Source organism: Balaenoptera acutorostrata, chromosome 14 (genome assembly GCF_949987535.1).
Source record: "Balaenoptera acutorostrata chromosome 14, mBalAcu1.1, whole genome shotgun sequence".
In the NCBI taxonomy this organism is placed as follows: domain Eukaryota; kingdom Metazoa; phylum Chordata; class Mammalia; order Artiodactyla; family Balaenopteridae; genus Balaenoptera; species Balaenoptera acutorostrata.
This window is the reverse complement of record NC_080077.1, coordinates 21,935,067-21,949,819: the sequence shown is the minus strand read 5'-3', so window position 1 is coordinate 21,949,819 and position 14,753 is coordinate 21,935,067. Positions and strand designations below refer to the sequence as shown.

At 38.9% G+C, this 14,753-nt stretch overlaps 1 protein-coding gene across 5 annotated transcripts in view; it reads right to left on the bottom strand.

Annotated features, from left to right (window-relative positions):
• ADAT2 (adenosine deaminase tRNA specific 2) overlaps positions 1 to 14,753 on the bottom strand; it is a 113,908-nt gene that overhangs the window by 97,863 nt on the left and 1,292 nt on the right. For all 5 annotated transcript variants that reach the window (XR_009005198.1, XR_009005199.1, XR_009005200.1 and 2 more), the window contains exons 2-3: positions 2,818 to 2,922; positions 261 to 411 (exon numbers count right to left, since the gene is read on the bottom strand). Coding sequence is in view for 1 of the 5 variants with exons in the window: in XM_007171319.3 (XP_007171381.2) it covers positions 261 to 411; positions 2,818 to 2,922 (256 nt within the window). In the remaining 4 variants the exon portion in view is untranslated. The remainder of the gene's footprint in view (positions 1 to 260; positions 412 to 2,817; positions 2,923 to 14,753) is intronic.

Here is a 14,753-nt window from a genome sequence, read left to right as displayed (position 1 = left end):
CATGTGTTTCTTGCTCTAGCTTACTTAATAGTTATATGTTTATTGATATTAAAAATGAGGTAATTTTATTATTCAAAAATCTTTCCTAAAAATTTTTTGGCCAAGGGATACTGTATTTTATAATGTGCACCTCCTATAATTTGTTTCATAAGTCTCTGTTTTCATGTAGTAGAAATGGGTTATGTTTCTACTATAATGTTTGGCCATTTTCGAGTTCACAGGAAGAGTACGAGACATTAACCCATGAAGTCAAAGGATACTCATCAGGCGGAGAGCGGCTGCGCACATGATACACGGCTCCACAGTGACGTACAGCACCGTGTGTTCAAACACCTCCGAAGGATTCTTGCCATGTCGACGACACCAATCTAGGGCCTGGTCGATGGCCACCATTTCTGCATGTCGAGTAGCCTGAAAGAAGAGGTGCTTGCATTTGCCTTGTTGGCTACATGTAACTGTATTTTACAAATATTCAAAAGTAAATATGAAAAATAGGCCTATCATTTCTGCCAGCGTTTTAGCGAATAAAGGTTTCAGGACACCCTTAGCAGTTGACAGTGTATTTCCTAGTTCAAGTACCATAACCTCACCAACAAAAGACACCTAATCTGAGATGCCACACGAATTATGCTCTATTTTTAGTTAAGTACATAAGTACTTTAGGGGACACTCTTTCAATTAAAATGCCATAGAGAGATAAGTCTCAAAAAAAAAAAAAAAAAGATGTGTCTATGGTTCCTGAATATTTCAGGGGACACTTGAAATTTTCCTAAGCATATGTTCCAGTTACGAATATGTTTTCAAGGCTGTCACTGACCTCACTCTAAGCAAATCTATATTTAGAATGTCATCACTGGAATGTCATCCCTTGTATTTTCTTTGGGATGAGATTTTATATACTGGCAGACTCTAGAGAGAAGCAGAGATTTGGTATCAGTCTCAGATACCTCATGGGAGTAGTTGAGTACAGGAGAAATCACATAGTCTGGAATCAACCACACTTCAATCTGAATCCTGACTGTGACGTTACTGATTACACAGCCCTGGGCAAGTTACATAGCTTCTCCAAGCCTTGGTTTCCCCAGTGTAATACTGGATATACTGGTATCTACAACTCATAAAGCAATCTGAATTATATGAAGCACAATGACGCATAACGTGATATATGCACTCTGCTATGTGATAATTATTTATAATATTCATGATAATCATGTTTATCAATAAACTTACATGGAGTGTCAACTATGTATAAGCCACTGTGCTAAACTCTTTGTGGGAAAAAAAGTCTCTGTCCTCAACAAGCATAAAATTTGATGGGACAAACAGAAAGGTGTTCATTTACCTGTGACATAGGGCAGGGTGTGGAAAGTGCTGGCACAGTGGCCAAGGTGCCATGGAAGCCAGAGGCAGATGGGAGCATTGCTGGCCCAGAATTAATATAAACTCAGAGCTGGAAGGTGCTTTAGCAAAGAGGTTCCCACACATGACTGCATACCAGAACCAACTGGGGAGCTTAAAAAAGAAAAGTTTCCCCAACTTGGGTGCTTTTTAAAAATCAGATTCAGAACTACTGAATCAAATGTCCCCATAGTTCTCAAGAAATAATCGTTGACCTAAATCATCTCAATCAACTCTTTTACTGCTGAAGAACCAGAAGCTAAGCTACATTAGGAGGTTACTAAAGACACACAGCTGGGAGAGGTGATGGTGGTGGTGACAGAGGGTGATGGTATCAGAGCCAAAAGTAGGATTCGGGTCTCCTCATTTGGGGTCAAAAGTCTTTCTATACTGTGATTATAGGGTAATCTTCTATAGAGCATAGAAAACTAAAAATAAATCCAGGTTAATTTCAAGGTGTGGAAGAAACCCAGGTCACTGGGGGTTTAGATGGATGTTGCCAGGACATTCAATGATCTCACATTAAAGATATTGTACTGAACTACAAAATACACATAGGGAGATATGACAATTATTTAAAACACAAAATTCCACTCCTGCATAAGTATCTGTATATTCACTAATTGCTGTATTATGGTTTATTACTTATCTCATAAGCATTTTGATATCCACATAACAATTGCTTCGTGAATCTGGGTTCCTATTTTGCTTGTGTTTCACTAAATCTGAGTTTTCTTTTTGACAGATGTGATGGATGAACTTTAAAGTCCTCACAGCACCAGTTCCAACACCAGCTTGTTCTCTGGCTCCCAAGTAAGATCAAGGTCTGTGTGAGGGGTATTAAAGTTATAAGCTATCCTTGGGTCCACCTAGCACTTTTTATAACCCTAAAACTTGATACTTCATTTATACTCACTGTGGCACACTGTTGTGATACCATGTTCAGGAAGTGTTGCCTTAATTCATGAACTTCTCAAACCACAATAAATTAAAGTCACACAAGCTTTTGAAGGGTACCTGTAGTTAGAGACAGCAGGTGGTGGAGACTGTATTTCACTGAATTATCTGATTTAGGAATAGCTTCCTTTATACAATCTTTTTATACCTCCATAGCTATCAACTGAGGGTGACTTTTTAATTTTCCAGGAGGAATACATTATTTAAAGGTACTAATGGATACGATATGAATTAAACTGATGTGTTTTATAAAGTAGAATTTTCATTAAAAAAATCAACATGTATCACTTTTATAATCAGAAAAAAATGGGCATTCAAAAAAAGAGATGTTTAGGGAAACCATCCTTCCATTGATACTCACGGGACTCTACACAGACCCATCTTCTAGTCAACTACAATAAATTCATTCCACACCTACCATCACTTCCATATGTCTGCAATTATACTATTCAACTCACATACATTTTTGGTTTGATTAACTTCATTTCTTCCCTTCCCTACAACTTCATTGTTGTAGACCAAAAGGCAGCCAACAGGAACCTCAATATTTTCTAGGGCTTCTTTGGCCTGAAAGACAAAATGGAAAATCTAAGAGGTAATGTTCAAAACATGAAAAGATGGCAGGAGAGAAAAGATGCAGCCTGAGCAGTACACACATGTACAAACACCAGAACAAAGAAATGCAGGTCAGCTTTCCCTTTTCTCAAACATACTTCAGTATTTAGTGCCTTTGTTCTCTGTCGTATCCATATTAAGGAGACTCAGGAACAAATCCCCTTCGTGGGTCCTGAGCCCCCTGACTTTTTTCTTCTCATTGGAAGCAGAAGTAATCAAAAGACTGCTACTGACTCTTTTTTTTTTAATTGCCAGGGTCTATGCACCTTTTCTGAGCTAGTGTATATATCTGCAAAGAGGTAGAAGAATAAGTAACATTTATAAATCTTTTGTTAAAATTCTTTCCTTGTTGAAATTCTACTTATTTTTTTGTTTCTCTAAAAATTACAGAAAATATCCTCTAGAGTTCCAACAGCATAAAGGTGACCAGACTGGATATCTCCCTGTGCCCACAATTTCTGCTCTAAGTGAGACAATAAAAGTTTAGGAGCATTCTATACAAAGAAATAGCATAACCACTTTGGAAAACATTTTGGAAGTTTCTTTAAGAAGTAAACATACATGGGCTTCCCTGGTGGCGCAGTGGTTGAGAATCTGCCTGCTAATGCAGGGGACACGGGTTCGAGCCCTGGTCTGGGAAGATCCCACATGCCGCGGAGCGGCTGGGCCCGTGAGCCACAGCTACTGAGCCTGCGCGTCTGGAGCCTGTGCCCCGCAACGGGAGGGGCCGCGATAGTGAAAGGCCCGCGCACCGCGATGAAGAGCGGTCCCCGCACCGCGATGAAGAGTGGCCCCCACTTGCCGTAACCAGAGAAAGCCCTCGCACGAACCGAAGACCCAACACAGCCAAAAATAAATAAAATAAATAAATAAAGTAGCTATAAAAAAAAATTTAAAAAAAAAAAAAAAAAAAAAAAAAAAAAAAAAGAAGTAAACATACATATAGCCTGTGAACATATAGCCTATTCTACTCCTAAGTATTTATTTAAGAGAAGGGAATATATGTCCACCAAAAAACCTTGTTAAAAGAATGTTCATAACAGCTTGATTCATAATAGCCAAACTCTGGAAATAGCACAGGTGTCCATCAACAAAAGAATGAATAAACAAACTGTGGCATATTCACACAACGGAATACTATTCAGCAATAAAAAGAAACAAACTACTGATACACACACCAACATGGATGAACCTCAGACGTGCTAAGGTAAAAGAAGTCAAACACAAATCACGTGAAGTACTAGAACAGACTAAACTAAACTACGATGAAAGAAATTGCAACGGTGGTTGCTTCATGAAAGGGGATGTGTAGATTGGAAAGGGGCACAAGGAAATTTTCTGTGGTGGTGAAAACTTTATCTTGATAAGGATGTGGCTTACACAGATGTCTGCATCACTCAAAACTGAATGAACAATATATTTAAGACCTGTGCATCTCACTGTATGTGAAGTACACCTCAACTGAAAAACACAAATGAGAAAAATAAGTTTAGGCATAGTTCCATCACCATCCCAGGAATGGCAAACCAATTATTATATTTGCAAAGTCTCTCCTCTATCAGAGGCTGTCCATTTTTCTTCTAGCACTGTGGCTGAGGGAACCCCAGCAGCTCCAGGGCCCAGGACAGCTAAGGAATACTTTTTCAGGCAGAGAGCAAAAACAGGCAGGTTACCTCTGGGATGCCCTGATACCACAGGTGAGAGAGAACTTTAAATGGGTGCAACCCTTGGACTAGTATACAATCATTGCCACCTCACTACAGTTAAAAAACCCAAATACAGCTGTTTCTAGAAAGGCACAGCATTTCCTACTTTGGCAGGCCGGAAGACCCTTTGCAAGACAAGACTCCCATTTAAGCAGAGGTATTTTCACACACCATAGGGCATATAAAGTGCCAAGTTGAAGACTTAGCGGAAAACAGTGTGTTCTATCTCCTGCACTAGCCTCTTGCTCCCAGCTACACTATTTATAGTAGCAATAACGTCCTATCATAATGCCAGCATGGGTTCCTTAGCTGCTTCAAGCGTGCTCAACTGACACTTATCATTTGGCCAAAAGCGCTGAAAGGAGAGGCACATGGTGGGAGCATATTGTACTTCTCTCCCATCTGGAGTGGTGGGATAGAGCTGGGGCATGGAGAGGTGTAAACAGACAGTATCTGAAACAATAAGACCGCATTCTTCAGAATTGTGTCATGAACTACCCACAGGCTAGTGCTGTCCCAGTTCTGTAAAAACAGTTAAAGCATACCCAGTTTATGCAAAGTTTGAAAGACTGAAGAGTTCCAAGGTTTGGTGATTATATACAAATAAATATACAAATGTACCACAGGCTACTATAGAAAGGAAAGCCAGGAGGAGGACTGACAGCTGGGGAGGGTGGAGACTAAGTACTGGTGCAGTTAAGGCAATCATCGCACAAAGAATGAAATTTAAAGTAAGCTTAAATCACCATTCTGACTTAACTACGCCAGTTTTTGAACTTTATATAAATGGACTCACGGCGTATATATTTTGTTTCTAGCTGCTTTTGTTTCACATATGCTTTTGAGTTGCATCCGTGTTCATTCCTGTAACTGTCGTTCACTTTCATTGCCCTATAATACTACTTTGTATGCATATACCACAGTTTATTTATACAATCTGTTGATAGATGTTTGGGTTGTTTCCACTTCTTGATTATTACTAATAATGCCGTATGAACATGTTTATACCTGTCTCTTCAGGTACTATTAATTTCTGTTGAGTATATACCTAACAGTATATTTACTGGGTTAGAGGCTATGTGTGTGTTTGCCTTTAGTACAATAGATACTGCCAGCTTCCCAAAGTGGTTGTAATAATTTACATTCCCATGAACAGTGTGTGAGAGTTCCCATTGCTCTACATCCTCACTGACAACTGGAATTGTTAATATTATTTATTTTGGATATTCTGATGGATAGGAGGTAGTGTTTGTGGTTTTAATTTTCATTTCCCTGGTGAGTTAAGAGGTTTACCATTTTTTCGTAAGCTTATTGACATTTGGATACCTCTTGTGAAGTTCCTGTTCAAATATTTTGATCAGTTTTCCTTTGTGTTGTTTGTCTTCACAAAAATAAAAAATTGATTCAAGGAAAATAAAATAAAATAAACTTAGGATGACACATAACCTGGGGTACACAAGAGAGACAAATCATTTTTTCATCCGTCAAGTATTTGTTGAGGATCTTGAGACAGGAAAGTTACCCTGGGTTATTCAGGTGGCCCTAAATGCAATCATAAGTGTCCTTATGAGAGAGGCAGAGAGAAATTTGACGCATAATGTATAAAGCACTGTGATGATGGAAGCAGAGACAGAGAGTTGAAGATGCTATGCTATTGACTTTGAAGATGGCGGAAGGAGCCATGAACCAAGCAAGGAATGTCGCTCCAGAAGCTGGAAAAGGCAAGGAGACATATTCTCCTCTAGAGCCTCCAGAGGGCGCACAGCCCCACCGACAATTGGTTTTGGCGCAGTGAAACTCAGTGTGGACTCTGGGCCTCCAGAACCAAAGGAGAATAAACTTGTGTTGTTTTAAGCTATCAAGTGTGCAGTAATTTGTTACAGCACCCATAGGAAACTAATACACCCTGTTAAGAGGAAGAAAAGATAAGCTAAAACTGGAAGAAAATATTTACAAACCACATATTCAACAAAAGTCTAGATCTGGACTATGTAAAGAATGCTCAAAATTCAACAGTTAAAAAAAACTGTTAGAAAATGGGCAACAGATACTTAAAGACATTTTATCAAAGAGGGCGTACAGATGGCAAATAAGCACATGAAAAGATGGTCGCAATATCGGCCATTAGGGAATGCAAATTAAAACCACAATGAGATTATCACTACACACTTACAAGAATGGCTAAAGTAAAAAGTATCAACGCCAAGTACCAGCAAGGCAGAGAAACAGGATCACTCATATATTGCCAGTAGGAACGTAAAATGGTACAGCCACCCTGGGAGACTGTTCGGTAGTTCCTTAAAAAGCTAAACATGCACTTAACATATGACCCAACAATTGCACTCCTGGGCATTTATTTACCCAGGGAAATGAAACCTTATGTTCATACAATACACAATTTTGTATACAGACATCAATGTTCATAGGCGTTTTATTCATAACAGCCAAAAACTGGAAATGACCCAAATGTCCTTCAAAGGGTGACTGGTTAGATGAAGTGTGCTACATCTATCCATGGAAAACTACACAGCAATAAAAAGGAATCAACTATTAATTGACTCAAAACTTGGATGGATCTCAAGGAAATTATGTTGGATGAATAAAAAAAAAATCCCCAAAGGTGACATATTCATGTATAAAACATTCTTGAATGACAAAACTACAGGTATGGAGAACAGATTAATGACTGCCAGGGTTTAGGGTTTGGGTGGGATGGTGGCTATAAAGAGGTAGCATGAGGAAGCCTTGTGGTGATGCAGCAGTTCTGGTGGTGATTACACAAAACTAAACAGGTGACAAAATTGCATAGAACTACACAGACACACAGACACACGCACATACACAAACAGTTTAAGGTTAGCACATGAAGGTGATGAAATCTGAACAAGCCCTGCAGCCTGGGTCAATGCCACTTTCCTGGCTCTAATATTTCACTACAGTTACGGAAGATGTTACCATCGGAGGGAACTGCCTGAAGGGTATGTGGGCCTTCTCTGGATACTCTGTGTATTCATTCCTATGAATCTGTAATTATTTCAAATTGAAACATTAAAAAAAATAAAGGTGGAATAAACAGAGAAGGCTCTTACAATGGCGATTAAGAAGAGGTGCCTACTGAGGTAGGAGGAAAACCAGGAGTGTCTGGTGTTATGGAAAATCCAAGGAAAAAACTAGGCCAAGAAAGAAGGGTCAATTTGGGTGGAATGGAGGGAATGAAACCAGTGACCTGAAGAGTGACTTATCTATAAGTTACATTTCTAGTTTCTATTACAACAGACTGTTATGTCTACATCTCAAGTGTTCTGATTCTGAGCTTGCAAATAATAAGAGCTTAGAGCTCACTGAAAAACTTACCTTGATCCAGGACTATTTTAAGAACTGTATTAATTCATTTAGTTTATAACCCTATGAGACCGGTTCCGTGAGCTTCCCCATTTTACAGATGAGGAGACTGAGCCATGGGAAGGTTATGGAATTAGCCCCTGTAAGAGGCTAGGACTAGAGCCCAGGCAATCTGGCTCCATCCACTCACTTGTTCGACAAGTCTTTGTGGAGCACCTACCAGATGTCAGGTTCCTGGGCTCTCTGCCACAGCTCTGTCTCTAATTTCTACTGTAGTCACTGCTGATCAGCTACTTTATCAGTGTTTGGGTTCTTAGCAGGTCTAGTTCAAGGGACAAAAGGAGAGGGGACATTTAGCAAGAGAGTGAGGCACAGAAAGTTTAAAGATTAAAAAAAAAAACTGCAAGAGTAAACAAATGGGGAGCCATGTGACAAGGATTTTCTGTAAAACTATCTCCTGAAGAATTCTATGTGAGGCTATGTGGCCATTTCAAACGTGCAGAAGAGAATCCAAGAGGAAGAGGAAAGGGAGTAAGTGGCAGGGGAGAGGGTGAACCCAAGCTGCCCAGTAGGGTTCCTTCCAAGTCTTGACTTGTTCACCTGGAAGACAGCCGGGGCCACGCTGCAGGGCCTGGCAACCCCTCCACCAGGGTCTCCAGGTGACGGGGCTTGTGCCTTTCATTCTTTCCTTTGGATTTTCTCTTTTTCCCTTCCAGCAAATTATCTCCTTTTAACTCTATATCCCAACCCTGAATATTATCTTCCTACTTCCTTAGAGTAACGTGTTTTTTTGTGAAATGCCTTCCTTTGCTGTCCAAATTAGAGAGAAAATATGAGTGAAGGGAGTATTTTAAAAAGGCAAATAATGTTGTTGATGAGGAACGGCCTAGCCTGCCAAGCTCACAGTGAGGGGGTGAGCAGCTGGAATGGCGAGTTAGGGAGGAGGTGGTGAGAATAACCCAAAAACCCCATGGAAGTGAGTTTAGAGTGAAATGCTTTTCAATAAAAAAATATACATATGGGTGTGTTTATATGTATATAAAATACATGTGTATATATGCATATATCAAATATATATTTGCTTTGCTGTCACATTCAAAATAGATTTAATTAAGCTGAAAAGAATTTTCAACTCATCCCATCTTGTACTTTCCGATACTCCCACCAACTCTTCTGTCAAGTCTGATCACTTCTTCATGAATGCACAAGAACTCAGGCAAGATGGGTCTGAAGTGTGTGTAGGTAGGTTTTTAACTCTCTCACCTTTTTTGACAGGAGCCAAGGCTCAGTTACTATTTAAAATGGCAACTTGGTCTTTCATAAATTAATAAATTATCAGCTTTCAAAACTGAAGAATGAAATCTCTCTTCTTCCTGGCCCAATTACTGGTCTCTACTCCAAATGTCTTTAATGTCATTTCTATTGCCCTTTAAATGTCATTTCCTTCACTCTAGTCAGAGCCCGCAGGTTACAGACAATGACAGCTCTAGGATGGAAGAGATTTTGGAGTTTCTCTAAAGCCATCGCTCCCAGAAACTACTCTCTAGTGATGCAGTGGTAAAAGGAGGAGAGATGGGGACAGACTGCAGTGTGCACAGACTCTTGGTGAGTCCCCAGGTACACCTCCTACAAAAGAAAAAAAAAAAATCAGGGGAAAAGACAATTTAGCCAGGACAACTCTTAGGGAGAAAATAATAACGTTCAAAAGGTCAAACTACGCTACAGCTGTTACTGCTAATGACTCTCGGACGCTCTCTTTTCCCTCTACGACATTAAATTCCTCAACCTGGCACCGAGAGCCTCCCAACTACCACCCATGCTCCCCACCAGCCAACTAAGCCAGCCTAACTTTTCATTATCCTTCTAGGTCCTTGGTTCTTAAACTTTCCAGAGCCCCTCTGAGAATCTGATGAACGTCATGGACTCTCAAATGTGAAAAAGGCACATGCACGTGACATTTTTATACATAGCGTCAGGGTTTATAGATCCCCCTAAAACCTGGGCTCCTGTTAGGAAGCCCTATTCTGAACAAACAGCTGGATCACCTCCTAACCTAAGACCAAGTCCTCCATTTCTTTGGACTTGACGGTTCCTCTGCTTGATCAACCTTTCTCTCCTTTTCCACCCACCTACATCCCATTTTCCCTTTTTAAAGTTAAGAAAGCATCCTATAATTTAATTCGACTGACTTGCTCAGGACTTTGTCGCCTATTATCTGATAGTACTTTATATCTGTCTCTTATTTTGGACCCTGAACTTGTTACCATTAACTTTTTCATTTGTGAGTGGCTTAATTTCATCAATTAAACAGTATGCTCCTGAGAGGCAAGCACTAGATCCAAGCATTAGCAAACCTGTTTTGCTCACCTTTGCAGGCCTAGCACGCATCACAAGGCCTAACACGTAGGAAACACTAAATCACACCACATGTGTTACAACGCATGTGTCTGTGCTTGATTTCTTTTTGAATTTTCCTCAGACATAGCACAATATTATAGTAATACTAGGCGCCCAGAAAATGCAACAACAATAATATGCAATTGATTTATTCTAGAAAACTTGCAACTTTTCTCCCTCTCTCTCTGACTCTCTGATAATACACACACACACACACACTCACTCACGCTTTCTTTTTTCCTAAGTATAAAGTAAGTATGTTCAAGGCAAAAAACTTGGGGGTAAAAAAATCCACACATCAAAAAATAAAAACCACTCAATCCCAACACTCCGAAATATGATCTCTGTTATTATTCTGTGACAGAAAGTTTTCAGGTTTTTTCTATGCCTGCATATACATATTCGTAGTTTTCTAAAAAGTCAAATAGATTTATACTATATAAACAGTTCAACAGTCTGCCTTTTTCATTTAGAAATATATTACAAACATTTCCCTATGTTGAGTAATATTTTTTCAGCACATGATTTTTTTAAGTTTACATGGTGCTCCTCTACATGAATATTTATGATTCATTTAACTGGTCCCCTATTGTTTAACTAGAACATGTGGCTATTTTTCAAATCCCTCACTATTATAAACAAGTGAAGAACTTTATATCTCCATCACTTCCTTATGAATTATTCCTAGAAATAGCTATAAAATACAAAGGGTTCCTACAATGTGATTTTTTAAAATAAAACTAATAATAAAACTGGGCACCGCGATGAAGAGCGGTCCCCGCACCGCGATGAAGAGTGGCCCCCGCTTGCCGCAGCTAGAGAAAGCCCTCGCACGAACCGAAGACCCAACACAGCCAAAATAAATAAATAAAGTAGCTATAAAAAAAATTTTAAAAAAAAAATGAAAAGAATCCCCTTTATTTCATTAGGATTTTAAAAAAAAAATTGGGCAAAAGAGGCTATTCCTAGGCAATTCACAGAGGAAAAAAAAATCCGAGTGTCTAATTAGGATGCTCGATACACTGTAGTCAGTGGGCTGAAAGTGAATAGGCAGAGAGGTCCAGCAGGGGGCACTGGAGAGCAGTGAGCAACCAAACACAGCACGGCACAAGCAGGGCGGGGGTGAAGACAGGTGGCTGGGCTCAAATCACAGCTCTCTCCTTACCAGCTCCCTAACTTTGGGAAGTTTACTTAACTCTAAACCTCAATGTCCCCATCTGAAGATGAGGACAGTAATAATACACACCTGATAGGGTAGGGCTACTATGGGGCTTATACATTATGGCCTATATGAAACACTATCCACGGCACTGTGTCTGGAACGTAAAAGTGCAACACTGTTATTCTTTTATTTGATTCTAAGCCTACACCCTTAGAATTATATGCTCTGATGATTAAAACAATAACCTTTATTATACACTTAGCTCTCCAAAAGAAAACTGTCATGAAAAATAGTGATTTTACAAACAACAATAAAGTGTAGAGAACTTTATTGAAAGTTTGATAAATTTATCAAAGAACAACAAAAAAAGTAACACAGATATTATAATACTTCTCACCTATAACACTGCCAAATATTAAAGAGTGATAATTTCAGGGCTAGTGGGAACAGGGGTAGGACAGAACATTCTCATACACTGGGGATGGAATTGTGACCATTTCAGACCAGTGCTATCCAACAGAATTTTCTGTAGTAATGGAAACAGCCTTTGATCTGCGCTGTCCAATATGGTAGTCACTGGCCATGTGTGGCTACTGAGTACTTGAAATGCAGCTAATGTGACTGAGGAACTGAATATTTAATTTTATTTCATCTTAATCAATTTAAACTTAAATAGCCACATATGCTAGTGGCTACTACATTGGGCAGCATAATTCTAGAAGGCAATCTTAAAATGTCTAGATGGTTTTAAAATACATACATCCTTTGTCCCACTTTTGGTAATCTATTCCATAGCAATAAAAGTATTATGGAATGGGGGTGAGAGGAAAACAAACCAAAATAAGAAATATTTACGCCTAGAAACAGATATTCACAATCATAAAGAGAATACGTAATTTCATTTATTTAAACATATATATGTCAAAAAATAAATTTGAAAAAACCTAGCACAGAGATTTAATATAAGAAAAAAGTATATATGTCTGTTTACACATGGACAGAGAGATATGTGGAAGGATGCTCCTAAAATTTTTATAACATTATCTCTTATGGTAGGATTTTTAGGTAATTATTACTTAATTTGTTAAATCTTTTTATAGTTTGAATTTCTTACGACTATGAATTATTTATATAATCAGAAAAAGAAAACATTAAAGTATTTTCATTTGGGAAAAAAAATACTATAAAGGCCTTACTGGATCAAAGGATAAACTAGTTTTAAGGCTTTTTTATATGTACATAACAAAGTTGCCCTCTAGAAAGGATGCCCCAATTTCAGCAACCAACTAGCCAGCTCCTCACACACACACCCTTACCAACAGCAAGCATTATAATTTTTTCACCTTTGCCGATTTAACAGGTGAAAAATTGTAACTCTTTTTAACTTGAATTTATTACTAGTGAAACTGCACATTTGTTCACTTGCTAGTTATTTGTATTTCTTTTAGAACAGCATGTTCATATCCTTCGACTTTTTCAAAATTAGGGTGTACGTCTTTTCTTATTAGTTTGTAAAAGTTCTTTATATATTAAGGTTATCAAACCTGTCCTTTTATTTACATTGCAAATATTTTCCCTGTCATTTGCTTTGTTACTTTGTATCTTATCTTTTTAATATGGAGAAGTTTTCAATACTTATATAACTAAAACCTATTCATTTTCCTTTTATGTTTTCTGCCTTTGGTCATATACTTTAAAGAATCCATCTCCATTCCAATTCCTCCAGGCCTTTGCCCAACAAATGCTAACATCAGAGACAAACATTCGAGTTACTTGAACTGGTCATATAAATATGTGTACTCTGTACAAGTGCTGTGGGGATGCTAGTATCCTCCCTATTACATGTATACTGGTCATTTCACTTTCAAGTTCCTCAGAACACATTAATCAGAGATTAACTTGCTGCCTCCAGATTTGGTACTAGCTGTGCTTCTGGTCTAATCTTAAATTCTTCTCAGAAGTACATAGTACACTTTCAATTACTTCAACAATTGTTTGAAATAATTTAAGATTTGAAGTTTCTTTAGTGGGGAGGGAATGGTTGGACAAAGCCCAAGGTTTATGACAAGCCCTTTTTTCCCTTTTTTAAGTCCTGGAAGAAACATACACTATTGGCCAAAACCAAAAAAATAAGTGCAAACTAAGGACCTCCTTGACCCTGTGTAGATAAACTAGGTAATCACACACCTAGGTGTTTATAATCTAATTAAAAGACAAAAATGTCAAGGCCAGAGAGGGCTTAGAAATTACTTGGAGTTCAACCACCCCATTTTATAGAGTAGGAAGCAATACCCTAAGGGGATAAAGTGACTTAACCAAGGTCATACCAAAAGGTAGTAAAAAGACTCAAATGTTTAGTCCAGAAGTCTAGAGAATAGTACAAAGATACGAAAGGATGGAAAGAAAACATATTTCTGATACACGAAGTGGAGAAGCTCAATGACTGATTAAACTTAGCTGTTTATGGAACCACTATTGAGTCCTCTATGACAGCAACTCTCAAAATTTCATCTACACAAGCTCCACATAAATACTCTGAGGAGAGCTCCTGAAGCAAATGAAAATAAACGGAAGAGACCACGAATTCCCAGTATTCCGGCATTCCCTGGCCTCCAGGTCTCTCGCCCATAGAAAGATATAAACGCAGCTTAATCTGAGATATTTTAGCCTTCCTGTGCATTTATTATCATACTCACTACTTATTAAGATGCTGCCCAGGGACTTCCCTGGCCGTGCAGTGGTTAAGACTCTGTGCTCCCACTGCAGTGGGCACGGGTTTGATCGCTGGTGGGGGAACTAAGATCCCACATGCCGCGCAGCGCGGCCAGAAAAAAAAAAAAAAAAAAAAAAGACGCTGCCAGGCATGTGATATTATTGAAATGATTTGGGGTAAGGAGAGTGAGATTTTTTTTTTTTTTAATGAATGCAATTTTTTTTTAAGACTTTCTTTTATTTATTTATTTATTTTTATAGCTGCGTTGGGTCTTCGCCTCTGTGCAAGGGCTTCCTCTAGTTGCGGCAAGCGGGGGCCACTCTTCATCGCGGTGCGCGGGCCTCTCACTGTCGCGGCCTCTCTTGTTGCGGAGCACAGGCTCCAGACACGCAGGCTCAATAATTGTGGCTCACGGGCCCAGTTGCTCCGCGGCATGTGGGATCCTCCCAAACCAGGGATCGAA